A 16,342-nucleotide genomic window follows, 5' to 3' on the forward strand; every position below is an offset into this window, starting at 1 on the left:
AGCAATTCTCCTGCCTCAGTCTCCCGAGTAGATGAGATTACAATCATGCGCCACCACGCCCGGCTAATTTTGTATTTTTAGTAGAGACGAGGTTTCTCCACGTTGGCCAGGCTGGTCTTGAACTCCCTACCTCAGGTGATCTGCCCATCTTGGCCTCCCAAAGTGCCGGGATTACAGGCGTGAGCCACTGCGCCCAGACAGTTTATAGTTTAAAACAAAGACAGTAACACCCCTTTCCCAAAGCAGACCTCCTTCTTGCCTGGGGACTAGATTGCATTTTTAGGACTAACATTAGCCACAATGTTAGAAATTATGGTTTAGGAGTCATACATCTGGAGGCTACAAGATTCTGACCCTCCCTAAACTGCTCCTAAGATCAGCGCTTGAGATATTTTGCCGACCTTGCACTTGATGGATCTGCTGGCACCACCCAGATCGATAAACTGGCTCATCTGATCTTGTGGCCACCACTCAGGAACTGACTCAGCGCAAGAAGACAGCTTCTACTCCCTGTGATTTCATCCCTGATCAATCAGCACTCCTGGCTCACTGGCTCCCCCCACCCGCCAAGTTATCCTTAAAAACTCTTCTCCCCGGCACTCCAGCAGCCCGGGCGACAAGATCAAGACTCTCTCAAAAAAAAAAAAAAAAAAAGAAACCTCTGCTCCGCAAATGCTCAAAGAGATCGATTTGAGTAATAATAAAACATAAAACTCCGGTCTTCCGCACAGCCGGCTCTGCGTGAATTACTTTTTCCCTATTGCAATTCCCCTGTCTTAATGAATCGGCTTTGTCTAGGCAGCAGGCAAGGTGAACCCCTTGGGCGGTTACACAACGCTCTGAGACATGGCAGGAAGAATCGCCTCCGGCCTTTATTAGACATTGGGGCAGACAGTGCGGTGCGCTTCAGGGCTCATCCACTCCATGCAGCCTACAAGTCTCCCGAGGTCTCCGGCTTTTCCTTCTCCAGATGCTTCTTTTGGGGGCCCTGATTGAGGGGGTGGTGCAGGAGGAGCCTTAGTCACAAGAGTCTGGCCAGAAACATGCCCTCCCCCAGCCAGGCTCTAGATCACTCAGGGCCGGCCCTGCTGCCCCCGCAAGGCTGCTTCCTCCCCCACCTTCTCTTCTAAAGAATCAGTGCCCAGGATAGACCCTTAAGAGTCTCTCCTGCAGGCCGGGCACGGTGGCTCACGCCTGTAATCCCAGCACTTTGGGAGGCCGAGGAGGTCGGATCATGAGGTCAAGAGATAGAGACCATCCTGGCTAATACAATGAAACCCCATCTCTACTAAAAATACAGAAAATTAGCCTGGCGTGGTGGCATGTGCCTGTAGTCCCAACGACTCGGGAGGCTGAGTCAGGAGAATCGCTTGAACCCGGGAGGCGGAGGTGGCAGTGAGCCAAGATCACGGCACTACACTCCGGCCTGGGTGACAGAGCGAGACTCCGTCTCAAAAAAAAAAAAAAAGAGTCTCTCCTGCAGGTGAGCTCAGGGGAGTCTCTGCCAGCTCCAGCTCCCTACTCGGGCAGGCTGGATGTGGAGCCGGAGCCCCAGAGAAGAACAAGGATGGGGGCGGTGAGCTCACCATGAAGGCCCTCTTCTCTTGGGCTGTCTGGAAGCGGCCATGACCGAACTTAGAGGTGGTGTCAATGAACTTGAGCTCAATATTCTCCACGGCTTGGCGGCTGTGGTGCACCAGGAGGGACTGTGGAATCCATGGTAAAGTAGACATCAAGGGTGGGGATCCCCCACACCCTGCTGTGACCTCCAAGCCCCACCAGGAAGGTCTTGCTCACCTAGTTCCTACCAGAGCCCTCCCCTCTGCTCCCACCACTCCATCCCCCTCGTAGCAGGCCGCAGGGCAGGACAGGCTGGCAGCCCTCGGGCACCCACTCCCCAGCCCACCCAGCACTGCCAACCTTTCTCAGCGTAATGACCCGCTTCTTGGTACCAGCGATACAACCCTTCAGCATGACGAAGTCGTTGTTCACTTCCCCGTAGTGGGGGAAGCCGCCCTGCAGAGGACACAGGTCAGGGACCAGGCCCGGAAAGGGCTTCTGAGTTAGCGGGTGGCTGGGGGCCCTAGGAGAACCCCCACAGGGGGCAGTGATAGGCAGGAGCCCCATGCCCAGCCCCCAGGTGTAGGGGTGACTATCACGCCACCCCTACTGAGGGCAGCATCTGAGTCGCAAGCTAAGTCCTTTTCATGCATTATCTCACTTAACAGTCTGCATTTTTGTTGGGGGAGACTGAGGATCAGAGGAGTGGAGTCACTTGCTCCAGGCTCCACAGCTCCTAAGTCCTGGAGATGCGGTTTGAGCCCAGGTGGCCTGACTCCCAGCCCACAGTAGGAGCTGCCGCACTCCACACCCACATGATAGCAGCTGGAGTGGAAGCTGCCTCCAGAGGAGGCTCGGAGGATGTGGGACGCAGCAGGGATTTCTTGCTTGTGACTGCATCCAAATGTTTTGGACAACTGAGGCAAGGGTCCCACATCACTGCCCATCTGTCAAGGTCTTCTGTCCAGTGTGCCTGGCAGGGCAGCGTCCAGCTGTGGGGCAAAAATCTTGAGCCCTTGGGGCAGGAAGCATCCAGCTGAGGCTGGGGCATGTCCCCTACATGTATACCAGGCCCCTTCGGCCAGCCTGACCCCACTCCAGCCCTCATCAGCAGTGTGATGGGCCTGGCAGTCGCCCCCTCCCGGCCTCACCAGCGGTGTGATGGGCCTGGCAGTCGCCCCCTCCCGACCTCACCAGCGGTGTGATGGCCTTGGCAGTCACGTCGTAGCTGGTAGATGCATTGTTCTTCACCAGCTTCCCGTCCTCCATGTGCGGCCCCCTGCCAATGCGGTAGATCTGCCAGAAGGGGGTGCATGCCAGGGGCAGGAAGTGGCCTCTGAGGCCAGCAGCCCATCCAGGCCCATCCGCCCGCATGCTCAGACTCAGTGCTGGTGGGGGCATCTTGTGTCCCCGGCAGCGTCTGGGTCATGCACCTCACCCACTGAGGCCAGTATTGAGGGCTGGGGTCTGACCACATGGTGTCCCCCTACCCCAGGTGAGGACGCACCTTCTTGTTGAGCTCTGTGCGGTGGTGATAGCCCTTCTGCCCGGCCCGAGCAATGGAGCAGCCCACGCGGGCGGGGTGCCAGGCGCCAATGCAGGCCACCTTGCGCAGGCCCTTATGGGTCTTCCGCGGCAGCTTCTTGGTATGCCAGCGGCTTGTGACCCCTGTGAGTGAGAGGGGCTGGTGGCTGAGAGGCCAGGCTGGTCCCCACTGCCTCTAGGCAGCCTGCCCTGGAGCTGCCATCCTCACTGAGCCCTACCTTTGACGCCTCGACCCTTGGTGACAGCAATGACATCAATGACCTCACTCTGGCTGAACACGCTGTGCACGGGCACCTGCTTCTCCAGCCGGGCCTGGGCCCAGGCCACCTTCTCGGCCACCGTGCCACCGTTCAGCTGGATCTCCATGATGTGGGCCTTCTTCTGCCGGAAGGGCAGCAGTTTCATCTGCAGGACATGGCCGGAGGTCACACCACTGCCCACGGGATCACACCCCCACCTGAAACATGGCATGGCCAGCAGTGACCCCTGCCGCCTTCCACGCATGCATTCATTCACAGGTGTTCCCACGATCAGGTTGCAACCCATGTGTTGTGCTAGGCACTGCGGATCCGGTGTAGAATGAGGCAGACCGAGTCCCACACCTCAGGAGCCACCATCTCACTAGGGGACAGAAGGAAGCCAAGTAACTCCTGGAGAGGACAGAGTGCTCTGCTGGGCTATGGGGGCTGGTGTTTCAGATACAGTGGTCAGGGTAGAGAGGGCTTCTCTGAGGAGGTGCCGCTGCTAACAAGAAGGAGCCACGAGGCAAACATTGGAGAGGCTCTGGGCAGCAGGACCCCGCATTTGCACAGGCCTGGTGGCAGGGGAGGTCTTAGAAAGTTGGTGGGACAGAGAGGAGACCAGTGTGGGCAGACGGTGGGGAGCAAGGGGCGTGGGGCAGTGCCTGGGAGTGGGGAGCTCGGACTTTCTTCCAAGTGCAGGCTGCGATGTGATCTGATCGGAATTATTATTATTTTTTTTTGAGTCTCTCTCTATCGCCCAGGCTGGAGTGCAGTGGCACGATCTTGGCTCACTGCAAACTCCGCCTCCCAGGTTCATGCCATTCTCCTGCCTCAGCCTCCTGAGTAGGTGGGACTACAGGCGCCCGCCCCCTCACCCAGCTAATTTTTTGTATTTTTAGTTGAGACGGGGTTTTACCGTGTTAGCCAGGATGGTCTGGATCTCCTGACCTCGTGATCCGCCCACCTCGGCCTCCCAAAGTGCTGGGATTACAGGCGTGAGCCACCATGCCCGGCCTTTTTTTAATGGAGTCTCGCTCTGTCGCCCAGGCTGGAGTACAGTGGGGCAATCTCGGCTCACTGCAACTTCCGCCTCCCTGATTCAAACGATTCTCCTGCCTCAGCCTCTTGAGTAACTGGGATTACAGGTGTGCGCCACCATGCCCGGCTAATTTTTTTGTATTTTTAGTAGAGTTGGGGTTTCCCCATGTTGGCCAGGCTGGTTTCCAACTCTTGACTTCAAGTGATCCGCCAACCTTGGCCTCCCAAAGTGCTAGGGTTATAGGCATGAGCCACTGCGCCTGGCCTGATTTTTTTTTTATATATTTTTATTTTGAGACAGGATCTCGCTCTGTCACCCAGGCTGGAGTGCAGTGGCATGATCAAGGCTCACTGTAGCCTCAGCCTCCCGGGCTGAAGCAATTCTCCTCCCACCTCAGCCTCCTGAGTAGCTGGGATGACAGGCACTCACCACCATGCCCAGTTTTTTGTTTTTTTTTTGAGACAGAGTCTCGCTCTGTCGCCCAGGTTGGAGTGCAGTGGCGCGATCTCGGCTCATTGCAAGCGCTGCCTCCCGGGTTCACGCCATTCTCCTACCTCAGCCTCCCGAGTAGCTGGGACTACAGGCGCGTGCCACTACGCCTGGCTAATTTTTTGTATTTTTAGTAGAGACGGGGTTTCACCGCGTTAGCTAGGATGGTCTCGATCTCCTGACCTGATCTGCCTGCCTCGGCCTCCCAAAGTGCTGGGATTACAGGCGTGAGCCACCGCGCCTGGCTTTTTCTTTTTTTAATTTTTTGTAGAGAAAGGGATCTCCCTATGTTGCCAAGGCTGGTCTTGAAGTCCTGGGCTCAAGCAATCCTCCTGCCTCAGCACCCCTCTCCAAGTAGCTGTAACTACAGGCATGCACCACCATGCCCAGCTAATTTTTAAATTTTTTGTAGAGACGAGGTCTCGTTAAGTTGCCCGGGCTGCCACCTTGGCCTCCCACAGTGCTAGGATCACAGGTGTGAGCCACCGGGCCTGATTTTTGTTTTTTTATTTTTTGTGGGTTTTTTTTTTTTTTGAGATTCTATCGCCCAGGCTGGAGTGCCATGGTGCGATCTTGGCTCACTGCAACCTCCACATCCCAGTTTCAAGTGATTCTCCTGCCTCAGTCTCCCAAGTAGCTGGGATTACAGGCGCCCACCATGCCCAGCTAATTTGTTTTTATTTTTACTAGAGATGGGGTTTTGCCATGTTGGCCAGGCTGGTCTTGAACTCCTGACCTCAGGTGATCCGACTGCCTTGGCCTCCCGAAGTGCTGGGGTTTCAGGCGTGATCCACCATGCCTGGCTTGATTTTTTTTTTTTGTAAGGTCTCTGACTGTTGCTGTGTGAAGCACAGGCTGTGCGATGTAGAGGTGGAGACAGAGAGGCCAGCAGGGAACACATAGTGACCCCTAGGTATGTATGAAGCAGGTATGTATGGGGCAGGTATGTATGAGGCAGGTATGTACGGGGCAGGTATGTACGGGGCAGGTATGTACGGGGCAGGTATGTACGGGGCAGGTATGTATGGGGCAGGTATGTACGGGGCAGGTATGTACGGGGTACGTATGTATGGGGCAGGTATGTACGGGGCAGGTATGTACGGGGCAGGTATGTACGGGGTAGGTATGTACGGGGTACGTATGTATGCGGTAGATATGTACAGGGCAGATATGTACGGGGCAGGTATGTACGGGGCAGGTATGTATGGGGCAGGTATTTACAGAGCACCTCCTGCATACCAGGCTCTTGGTGGCAGCTGTGGCCCCGCCTAGGGCCTCTGCCTGTCTGGAGTCTATCCGGGGAGATGAACATGCACCAATGACTGGCCCTGGCATGGCGTGCAAGTGTGTGAGCAGCTGGGGGCAGTGTGGGGGCTGCAGGAAGCTCAGGGTCGGGGTCACTGTTCTAGGGCCTCGGGAAGCCTTCCCTGAGGACAAAGATGCCAAAGAGTGTTCCAGAATAAGCTGGAGGGCGCCGCCTGGCTGTCAGCCTACAGCAAGCCAGACCCATGTACAAACACGGATTCCTGTGCACACTTACGCTGGAAACCGAAGGGAGGTGACCAGCCCTCCACACAGCACACTTGGCTGGGGACCCGGCTCTTCAGGGCGTGCCAGGGTCTTAGTTGACTAGCCGGCGTGGCTGATGCCCCTGGCACCCCAGAAGGCACCGAGGCCTTTCAGCAGCCATGCCTGGGGCCGCACGTGGCCAGCCAGGCTGGTCAGCCGCTCCTCTGGGCCTGTGCCGAGGCTCAGGTATTTTTAGGCTGACATTTGCCATAGCTCCTGGAAGCTGGGGTGAGGGAGCGTGGGCCTAGGGACTGAACGACAGCAGAGGGCCGGGGGCTGACCTGAGTGTGGACAATGACGCGAATGACCTTGCAGTACTTCTTCATGGCGGCGAAGTCTTTCTGCAGCTGCTTTTTGCCGTCTGGGTCCCGCCACCTCTTACAGGCCTTGCTGAAGGCTTTCTTCTTGCTCTTGTGCCTGAGCCACGCACAGGAGGGTGCTCAGAAGCCCCCAACCGGGGCAGCTCCCCAGGCCTATCCTGCCCCCACCTCACCCCCAGCCCACCAAGCAGGGGTCCTACCGCTGGGACCGCCCCCCACCCGGAGGCCTCTGAGCTGGTTCCAGCCACCGTCTTTGAACATAGACCGTCTCTCCCTCTCTAGGCCCTGGTTTCCTCCTCTGTAAAGTGGGTACCCTCCCTGTCTCCCGGGGCCTGAGAGCGAGTGCAGAGGTGCAGAAGCTCAGAGAAGGGGGCTGGCCAGCCCTGCAGTCCAGGCACCTAGAGACGCCCCCGCCTGCCACATGGCTCAGACTGCTGGTCCCACTTCTCAAGGGTGCAGTGGGTGCCGTGGCCAGGCACCTCGGGCTTGGGAGCCACCCTTTCTTTTTTGTTTTTGGAGATAGGGTCTCACTTTCTCTCCCAGGCTGGAGTGCAGTGGCACGAACACAGCCCACTGCAGCCTGGAGCTCCCAGGCTCAAACAATCCCCCCACCTCAGCCCGCCATGTAGCTGAGACCACAGGCATGCGCCACCATGCCCAGCTAATTTTTTGTATTTTTTTGTAGAGACGGGTTTTGTCATGTTGCCCAGGCTGGTCTCGAAGCCCTGAGCTCAAACGGTCTGCCTGCCTTAGCCTCCCAAAGTGCTGGGATTATAGGCATGAACCAGTGTGCCCAGCCAGAAGCCACAGTTTCTAACCCTCACCTGAGTTCTGGGAGGTGGACATTATCATTATTATTATTACTATTATTCCCATTCTGTAGGTGAAGAAACCAAGGTCTCTTTCAGGACTTACTGCCAGGGAAGATTTGAGACCCGAGAATACCTTTCTTTCTATGTGTAAGAGCTTCTCAGCCGGCTATTTCACTTTTCACCATAGCTGCTAGGAAACTCAGAGCCAATGCTAACATTCCAACAAATTAGCCTTTTGGTTTTTTGTTTGTTTGTTTGTTTTTTGACAGGGTCTCACTCTGTCACTCAGACTGGAGTGCAGCAGCACAATCTCAGCTCACTGCAATCTCCACCTCCCAGGCTCAAGCAATTCTCCTGCCTCAGCCTCCCAAGCAGCTGGGATTACAGGTGCCTGCCACCACGCCTGGCTCATTTTTTTTTTTTTTTTTTTTTTTTTTGTATTTTTAGTAGAGATGGGTTTTCACCGTGTTGGCCAGGCTGGTCTCAAACTCCTGACCTCAAATGAGCCACCCGCCTCGGCTTCCCAAAGTGCTGGGACTACTACAGGCGTAAGCCACCACAAGCCGCCCAAATTAGCCTTTTAATTAACCCTGAGGATTAGAATATTTGTTTCCTCTTTTTCCTCCATCCTGATTTCATCTCCAGTCTTCTAGTACTCATGTTTTTTGTTTTTTGTGGTTTTTTTAGATTGAGACAGGGTTTCACTCTGCCACCCAGGCTGCAGTGCAGTGGCACGATCTCAGCTCACTGCAACCTTCGCCTCCCGGGTTCAAGTGATTCTCCCACCTCAGCCTCCTGAGTAGCTGGACTACAGGTGCGCACCACCACAGCCAGCTAATTTTTGTATTTGTTGGTAGAGACGGGGTTTCACCATGTTGGCCAGGCTGGTCTCAAATTCCTGACCTCAAGTGATCCACCCACCTCGGCCTCCCAAAGTGCTGGGATTACAGGCGTGAGCCACCGCGCCAGCCTACTCATCTTTTATTGAAATGAAGACAACCACACAAACACACACACACACAGACACTCCTACCTCCCACACACCGTTGAGACTTCTCTTCCTACTCACCCACACCTATCATTTCAGCAAGAGCTAGAGCCTCAGGCACCCAACTCCTGTGGTCCCAGCAGCCCTTGGACGGCCCAGCCAAGGGCGGTGCTCACCAGTCCTTGTAGAATCGGCGCCGGCACTCATCACTGAGGTGTTCTGCAAAGATGGTCTTGAAGCTCCGGAGACCTCGAGGGGTGGCCACATAGCCCACCACGCCCACCACCACTAGGGGCGGCGTTTCTACAATTGTCACCGCCTCCACCTCCTCCCGTTTGGAAATTTCTGGATGAGACACAGGGATGGGGCATGAAGGGGGACCTCCTGAGGCATGTCGGGGAGGGAGTGGAGAGCCGCCCACACAGGGGCAGGCCAGGAGAGTGTGGGGCCAGCCAGGACAGCGTCCCCCAGAGGGTGGGGCTGAGCCCAAATGAGCATTTGTTGTTCTAATAATTACAATGGATTTCTTTTTCTGTTTTTGAGACAGGGTCTCACTCTGTCGCCTGGGCTGCAATGCAGTGGTGCAATCATAGCTCACTGCAGCCTTGACTTCCCAAGCTCAAGTGATCCTCCCACCTCAGCCTCCCAAGTAGCTGGGACTACAGGCACTCGCCACAACGCCCAGCTAATTTTTGTATTTTTTGTAGAGACGGGGTTTCACGATGCTGCGCAGGTTGGTCTACAACTCCTGGCCTCAAACGATCCTCCTGCCTCGGCCTCCCAAAGTGCTGGGATGACAGGTGTGAGCCACCGCGCCCGGCCTGCATTATTTCTTACAACTACTTGTGAATCTACGATTAAAACAACAAAAACTAAACTATATACATAGGCGTACATACGAAATAATGGTACATGAAATAGACCCAAAATGGCCAAAAAGTGCAGATGTCCTGGCAAGTGGTTTGAACCGAGGGCTTGGGGCGCCGGCCTTTGAATCCTAGCTCCTGCGCTTACCGCCCCGGTGCCTGGACCAGGTTCCTCACTGCTTTGTGCCTCAATGTCCTCATCCGCGAGCTGGGGCCATGACAGAACCCGCCCGGAAGCCCCGCCTGTGCTCAGCGTCCACCACAATTCCCGGGGTGGGACCTGGTGCTCCCTGGGACTGTGGCCCCGCCTGGACCAAGAGCATGAGTTCTGGCTCCAAGCATCTGGAAGGTTCAGCCCTCCCGTCCCCCGAGGGTCCCAACTGTGACTCACTGAGCCCCGGCCGGTGCACCTCCCGCAGGGTGTGGGTCATGCCCGCCTTGTAGCCCAGGAAGGCTGTGAGGTGGACGGGCTGGCTGGGGTCATCCCGCGGCCACGTCTTCACCTTGCCCCGGTGCCGGCGGCTCCTCTTATGGGGCAGAAAGCCCAGGTGTCCGTGCCGAGGGGCGGAAAACTTCCGGTGGGACTGGGGGACAGGAAGGAAGAAGGTCAGACGTGGGGTGTCCCTGGTGGTAGAGCTGGATGGTCCCAGAACCCATAGCTGGAGAAATGGACTAGAGGCCTCAGACTGAGGCCGGTGCTCAGCACCTCCCCTGTCTGCCTACAGGAGGGGAGAGGAAGGTTCGCCAAGGCGCAGCGTCTTTGGGATGGGGTCTCCATAGCCACAGGCTTCCTGCCTCTGTGGGCTCAGCCTGGGGCCCAGGAGGGTCGCACCCATACTGCGGCCAAGGGCTCCTGGGGCGGGTGGCCGCTGCCATCTGTTCATCTCCAGGGCCCTCCCAGACCCAGGAGCCCAGCCCTCCTCCCCTTGTTTCCCCCTCCAGCCTCCCATCCCCTCACAGGCTGGGAGACTGTCCCTCTGAGGGAGCATCCAGAAACCCAGCTGTCCCATCCCCCCAGAGTTCCAGCTCCAACCCCAGCCCACCCTCACCCTGGTCCCACCAACCATGGTGGCCGATCCCTGAAGGTCAGGAAGGGGCCTCCCCGTTAGCCGCCAGAGGTCGAGTGGCAGGGCCAAGACTCACAGCTGCCAGCTCCCAGATTAGCCCCTGGCACAGTCAGCAGGGTCTCCGGTGCCAGGAGCAGGCAGGGGCGGGGCAGTGTTGGGGGCATCAGATGGACAGCCTGAGTGGGGCACCCGGAGCCAGGGCTGGCACTCCTTTCCTCGATGGCCCTGGGACTGGGTCATTACCCTTCCAGGACAGGACTGGCCAGGCAAGGTGGGAGCCAAGGTAGCCTGGTGGGGGCCTTCTCCCAGGCAGCGGCCAAGAAGAGGGGTCTGGAGCAGTTTGCTGACTTGGAGACAGAGGGGATTCCTGTCCTGAGGGCTGGGAGACAGCTGGATAAACAGTGGGGAGCAGGGCTGGGGACGGGAGAGACAAGGGGGAGGGCTGACTGCACCTTGAGGATCACCAGAGCTGTGCTTCCAGATTGAGATCCCTGGCTGAGTGCGGTGGCTCACGCCTGTAATCCCAGCACTTTGGGAGGCTGAGGCAGGAGGATCACTTGAGCCCAGGATGTCAGGCTTCACTGCATCACTGCACTACAGCCTGGGCGACTGAGCGAGACACTGTCTTAAAAAAAAAAAAAGCCAGCCTGGCCAACATGGTGAAACCTCATCTCTACTAAAAATATAAAAATTAGCCGGGCATGGTGGTGTGGGCCTGTAATTCCAGCTACTTGGGAGGCTGAGGCAGGAGAATCACTTGAACCTGGGAGGCAGAGTTTCCAGGTTGCAGTGAGCCGACATCGTGCCACTGCACTCCAGCCTGGGCAATAGGGTAAGACTCCGTCTCAAAAAAAAAAAAAAAAAAAAATCAAGATCTGACTCCTGTCATTCACAAGCATTGAAATACTTTTATTAATTTATCTTTATTTATTTTATTTTATTTTATTTTTTGAGACAGAGTCGCTCTGTTGCCCAGGCTGGAGTTCAGAGGCATAATCTCGGCTCACTGCAAGCTCCGCCTCCCAGGTTCACGCCATTCTCCTGCCTCAGCCTCCCAAGTAGCTTGGACTACAGGCGCCCGCCACCACGCCTGGCTAATTTTTTGTATTTTTAGTAGAGACGAGGTTTCACTGTGTTAGCCAGAATGTTCTCGATCTCCTGACCTTGTGATCTGCCCACCTCAGCCTCCCAAAGTGCTGGGATTACAGGCATGAGCCACCACGCCTGGCCTTATTTTTAAGAGACAAAGTCTCATTCCATTTTTCAGGCTGGAATGCAGCGGTGTGATCATAGCTCACTTGCAGCCTCATCCTTCTGGGCTTAAGTGGTCCTTCTGCCTCAGCAGGACCTAATTTTTAAATGTATTTTGTTGTAGAGGTGGGCGTCTCACCATGTTGCCTAAGCTGGTCTGAAACTCCTGGCCTCAAGTGGTTCTCCTGCCTCAGCCTCTCAAAGTGCTGAGATTACAGGCATAAGCCACAGCACCTGGCCAAATTTAAATTTTGAACTTAAGTTTTGAATGAAAAGGGGCTTGAAATCTATTTTTCTTATTTTATTTTATTTTTTTTTTTGAGACAGGGTTTCTCTCTGGTGCCCAGGCTAAAGTATAGTGGCACAGTAATAGCTCACTGCAGCCTCAATCTCCTGGGTTTAAGCAATCCTCCTGCCTCATCCCCCAGAGTAGCTGGGACCACAGGCTCTTACCATCATGCCTCACTATTTTTTGTATTGTTTATAGAGACAGGGATCTCATTATGTTGCCTAGGCTGGTCTCAAACTCCTGAGCTCAAGCAATCTGCCTGCCTTGGCCTCCTAGAGTGCTGGGATTACAGATGTGAGCCACTGCGCCCCTCAAAATCTCTTTCAATTCAAAGATTCTACGGTTGTAAAGTTCTTTTTTTTTTTTTTTTTTTTTTGAGACGGAGTCTCACTCTGTTGCCCAGGCTGGAGTTCAGTGGCACAATCTCGGCTCACTGCAACCTCCGCTTCCTGCGTTCAAGCGATCCTCCTGCCTCAGCCCCCCTAGTAGCTGGGATTACAGGTGCACACCACCATGCTGGGCTGATTTTTGTATTTTTAGTAGAGATAGGGTTTCGCCATGTTGGCCAGGCTGGTCTCAAACTCCTGACCTCAGGTGATCCACCTGCCTCGGCCTCCCAAAGTGCTGAGATTACAGGCGTGAGCCACCCTGCCCAGCCGGTTGTAAAGTTCTATAGCAGTGGAATTCTAGAGTTTTTCAGGCCTACGACATCTCTAAGATCTGTGGCTCTTACATCAATAGATACTAAGATTCTAGGCTACTAAAATGTCAAGATTGTTCGGGTCTCATGGTTCATTATTTCTTTCCAAGACTTTGGCCGGGCGCGGTGGCTCACGTCTGTAATCCCAGAACTTTGGGAGGCCGAGGTGGGCAGATCATCTAAGGTCAGGAGTTTGAGACCAGAAACATGGCGAAACCCTGTCTCTACTAAAAATACAAAAAATTAGCCAGGCATAGTGGCGGATGCTTGTAGTCTCAGCTACTCAGGACGCTGAGGCAGTGTGGGCGGCAAGCCACCCAGGCACTGAGGCAACAGACCGAGGATACGAGCTGTTCCAGTATAATAAAATATAAAACAAAAATAGTTACACCAGATGTAGATCTTAGATATGATTATATATGAATATCATTAATCGTTAGTTGGTAGCAATTACTCTTTATTCCAATATTATAATAATCCTTGCTCTACAATCATAACCTAGGAAAAACCAGGCCATACAGAGAGATAGGAGCTGAAGGGACACAGTGAGGTGTGACCAGAAGACAAGAGTCCTAGCTTCTGTTATGCCCAGACAGGGCCACCAGAAGGGCTCCTTGGTGTAGCGGTGACGCCAGCGTCTGGGAAGACGGCCGTTGCCAGGCAGACCATGGTCTAGCGGTAGCGAAAAGTGTCAAGGAACAACACCCGCTACTTAGCAGACCGGGAAAGGGAGTCTCCTTTTCCCCGGGGGAATTTAGAGAAGACTCTGCTCCACCTCTTGTGGAGGGCCTGACATCAGTCAGGCTCGCCCGCAGTTATCCGGAGGCCTAACCGTCTCCCTGTGATGCTGTGCTTCAGTGGTCACGCTCCTAGTCCGCCTTCATGTTCCATCCTGTACACCTGGCTCTACCTTCTAGATAGCAGTAGAAAATTAGTGAAAGTACTAAAAGTCTCTGATATGCAGAAATCATGGTGTAAGCTGTCTTTCTCTGTCTCCTCTCTCTCTCTGCCTCGGCTGCCAGGCAGGGAAGGGCCCCCTGTCCAGTGGACACGTGACCCATGTGACCTTACCTATCATTGGAGATGACTCACACTCTTTACCCTGCCTCTTCTGCCTTGTATCCAATAAATAACAGCGCAGCCAGACATTTGGGGCCACTACCGGTCTCCGCGCATTGGTTGGAGTGGTCCCCCGGGCCCAGCTGTGTTTTATCTCTTTGTCTTGTGTCTTTATTTCTACACTCTCTCGTCTCCGCACACGGGGAGAGACCCACCGACCCTCTGGGGCTGGTCCCTACAAGGCAGGAGAATCACTTGAACCTGGGAGGCGGAGCTTGCAGTGAGCCCAGATCACGCGCTGCACTCCAACCTGGGCAACAGAGCGAGACTCTGTCTCAAAATAAATAAATAAATAAAAGTTCATAATGTGAAGATCGAACGTTTCTGTGACTGTAGATCCTGTTGTGTCCGGAATTGGTGGGTTCTTGGTCTCACTGACTTCAAGAATGAAGCCGCTGACCCTCGCGGTGAGTGTTGCAGCTCTTAAAGGCGGCGTGTCCGGAGGTTGTTCCTTCTGATGTTCGCTTGTGTTCGGAGTTTCTTCCTTCTGGTGGGTTCGTAGTCTCGCTGGCTCAGGAGTGAAGCTGCAGACCTTCGCGGTGAGTGTTACAGCTCTTAAGGCGGCACGTCTGGAGTTGTTCGTTCCTCCCGGTGGGCTCGTGGTCTTGCTGGCTTCAGGAGTGAAGCTACAGACCTTCGCGGTGAGTGTTACAGTTCTTATAGGCAGTGTGGACCCAAAGAGTGAGCAGCAGCAAGATTTATTACAAAGAGAGAAAAAAACAAAACTGCTACAGTGTCCAACGGACCCGAGCGGGTTGCCCCTGCTGGCTGGGACAGCCTGCTTTTATTCTCTTATCTGGCCCCACCCACATCCTGCTGATTAGTAGAGCCCAGTGGTCTGTTTTGACAGGGCGCTGATGGGTGCGTTTACAATCCCTGAGCTAGACACAAAGGTTCTCCAAGGCCCCACCAGAGTAGCTAGATACAGAGTGTCCATTGGTGCATTCACAAACCCTGAGCTAGACACAAGGTGCTGATTGGTGTGTTTACAAACCTTGAACTAGATACAGAGTGCTGATTGGTGTATTTACAATCCCTTAGCTAGACATAAAGGTTCTCCACGTCCCCATCAGACTCAGGAGCCCAGATGGCTACACCCAGTGGATCCCGCACAGGGGCTACAGGTGGAGCTGCCTGCTAGTTCCGCACCCTGCGCCCGAACTTCTCAGCCCTTGGGTGGTCCATGGGACTGGGAGCCCTGGAGCAGGGGGCGGCGCTCGTCTGGGAGGCTCGGGCCGCACAGGAGCCCACAGAGTGGGGAAGGCTCAGGCATGGCGGGCTGCAGGTCCCGAGCCCTGCCCCGCAGGGAGGCAGCTAAGGCCTGGCGAGAAATCGAGCGCAGCGCCGGTGGGCCGGCCTGCTGGGGGACCCAGTACACCCTCCGCAGCCGCTGGCCTGGGTGCTAAGCCCTTCCTTGCCCGGGGCCGGCAGGGCCGGCCAGCTGCTCCGAGTGCGGGGCCCGCCGAGCCCACACCTACCCGGAACTCCAGCTGGCCCGCAAGCACCGCGCACAGCCCCGGTTCCCGCCTGCGCCTCTCCTTCCACACCTCCCCGCAAGCTGAGGGAGCCGGCTCCGGCCTTGGCCAGCCCAGAAAGGGGCTCCCACAGTGCAGCGGCGGGCTGAAGGGCTCCTCAAGTGCCGCCAAAGTGGGAGCCCAGGCAGAGGAGGCGCCGAGAGCGAGCGAGGGCTGTAAGGACTGCCAGCACGCTGTCACCTCTCACTGTTTGTCTGTAGGGTTGATGGTTCTGTGTCGCTGGCCTCAGCCTCAGGACAGGACATGACCAGTGTCCCCCCTGGATACCAGCCAGGGGCCGTGCCAGGTGTGGAGATTGAAGATGGGGCCAGCAGGGCCCTGCTCAGTGGAGCTGCCTATAAGCACCAGAGTGCCCAGGGCCAGGATGGAACCATCAAAGCCGGCCACAGGGCCCTGTGCCCAGGGTAGGTGCCTTCTCCCTATGAGCCGCCTAACGGCAAGCCCTGCCTCCTGGCCTGCTCCCTGCCCTCCCCCAGACAGTCTCCCAAGTTCACTGGCACCAGCCAGTCCATGAGGGGCCCTGGTAGAGAGCGGGGCCCAGAGAAGTCTGTAGGGGCTAGGCAATCCAGGAAAGCTTCCTGGAGGAGTAGGGCGTTTGGAATCGCGTGTTATTTGTTCACTTTGTTGTGTGTGCTCTAACGTCCTGTGTTCTCCATCACAGTTTATCTTATTCCCTGCTGCCCTCAGCACAGTGCCTGGCGCGCAGTGGGAACCGAATGACCCCCTCCTATTCCTTACGTCAGTTGCCTACTGTCTGTTTCTTTCACCGTAAGCGGGAATCTGTCCGGTTCGCGACTGCTTCCCAGGCGCCCAGACCAGCGACCAGCACCGCGCAGGCGCTAGGCACAGACCGAGAACGGACGCCCCACACAGGGGCGCCCTGCGGCGAGGCGGGTCCCGGCCGCGCCCGGCGGAGCCGGGGAACTACAAGTCCCATGGTGCATCGCGGGC

At 55.8% G+C, this 16,342-nt stretch overlaps 1 protein-coding gene across 1 annotated transcript; it reads right to left on the reverse strand.

Moving 5' to 3' along the window:
* Window positions 1–854: 854 nt before the first annotated feature.
* RPL3L (ribosomal protein L3 like) lies at window positions 855–16,328 on the reverse strand. Its single transcript, XM_054534548.1, has 10 exons — window positions 16,130–16,328; window positions 9,822–10,014; window positions 8,741–8,909; window positions 6,726–6,861; window positions 3,324–3,510; window positions 3,068–3,228; window positions 2,755–2,856; window positions 1,921–2,016; window positions 1,587–1,706; window positions 855–988 (listed from the first exon to the last, which is right to left on the reverse strand). Exons 2-10 carry the CDS (start codon window positions 9,859–9,861, stop codon window positions 932–934), a joined length of 1,068 nt encoding a protein of 355 aa, XP_054390523.1. The 5' UTR covers window positions 9,862–10,014; window positions 16,130–16,328; the 3' UTR covers window positions 855–931.
* Between the last annotated feature and the right edge of the window lie 14 nt (window positions 16,329–16,342).

Source organism: Pongo abelii, chromosome 18, assembly GCF_028885655.2.
Source record: "Pongo abelii isolate AG06213 chromosome 18, NHGRI_mPonAbe1-v2.0_pri, whole genome shotgun sequence".
In the NCBI taxonomy this organism is placed as follows: Eukaryota; Metazoa; Chordata; class Mammalia; order Primates; family Hominidae; genus Pongo; species Pongo abelii.

Bases quoted from the DNA above. Each gene is read 5' to 3' on its own strand.
- RPL3L (XM_054534548.1), bottom strand. From the start codon at position 9,861: ATGACCCACACCCTGCGGGAGGTGCACCGGCCGGGGCTCA. The intron at 3,511-6,725 runs GTCAGCCCCCGG...CATGTCCTGCAG, and splicing joins GCGTCATTGTCCACACTCAG to ATGAAACTGCTGCCCTTCCG. The intron at 2,017-2,754 runs GTGAGGTCGGGA...TGTCCTCTGCAG, and splicing joins CCAAGGCCATCACACCGCTG to GGCGGCTTCCCCCACTACGG.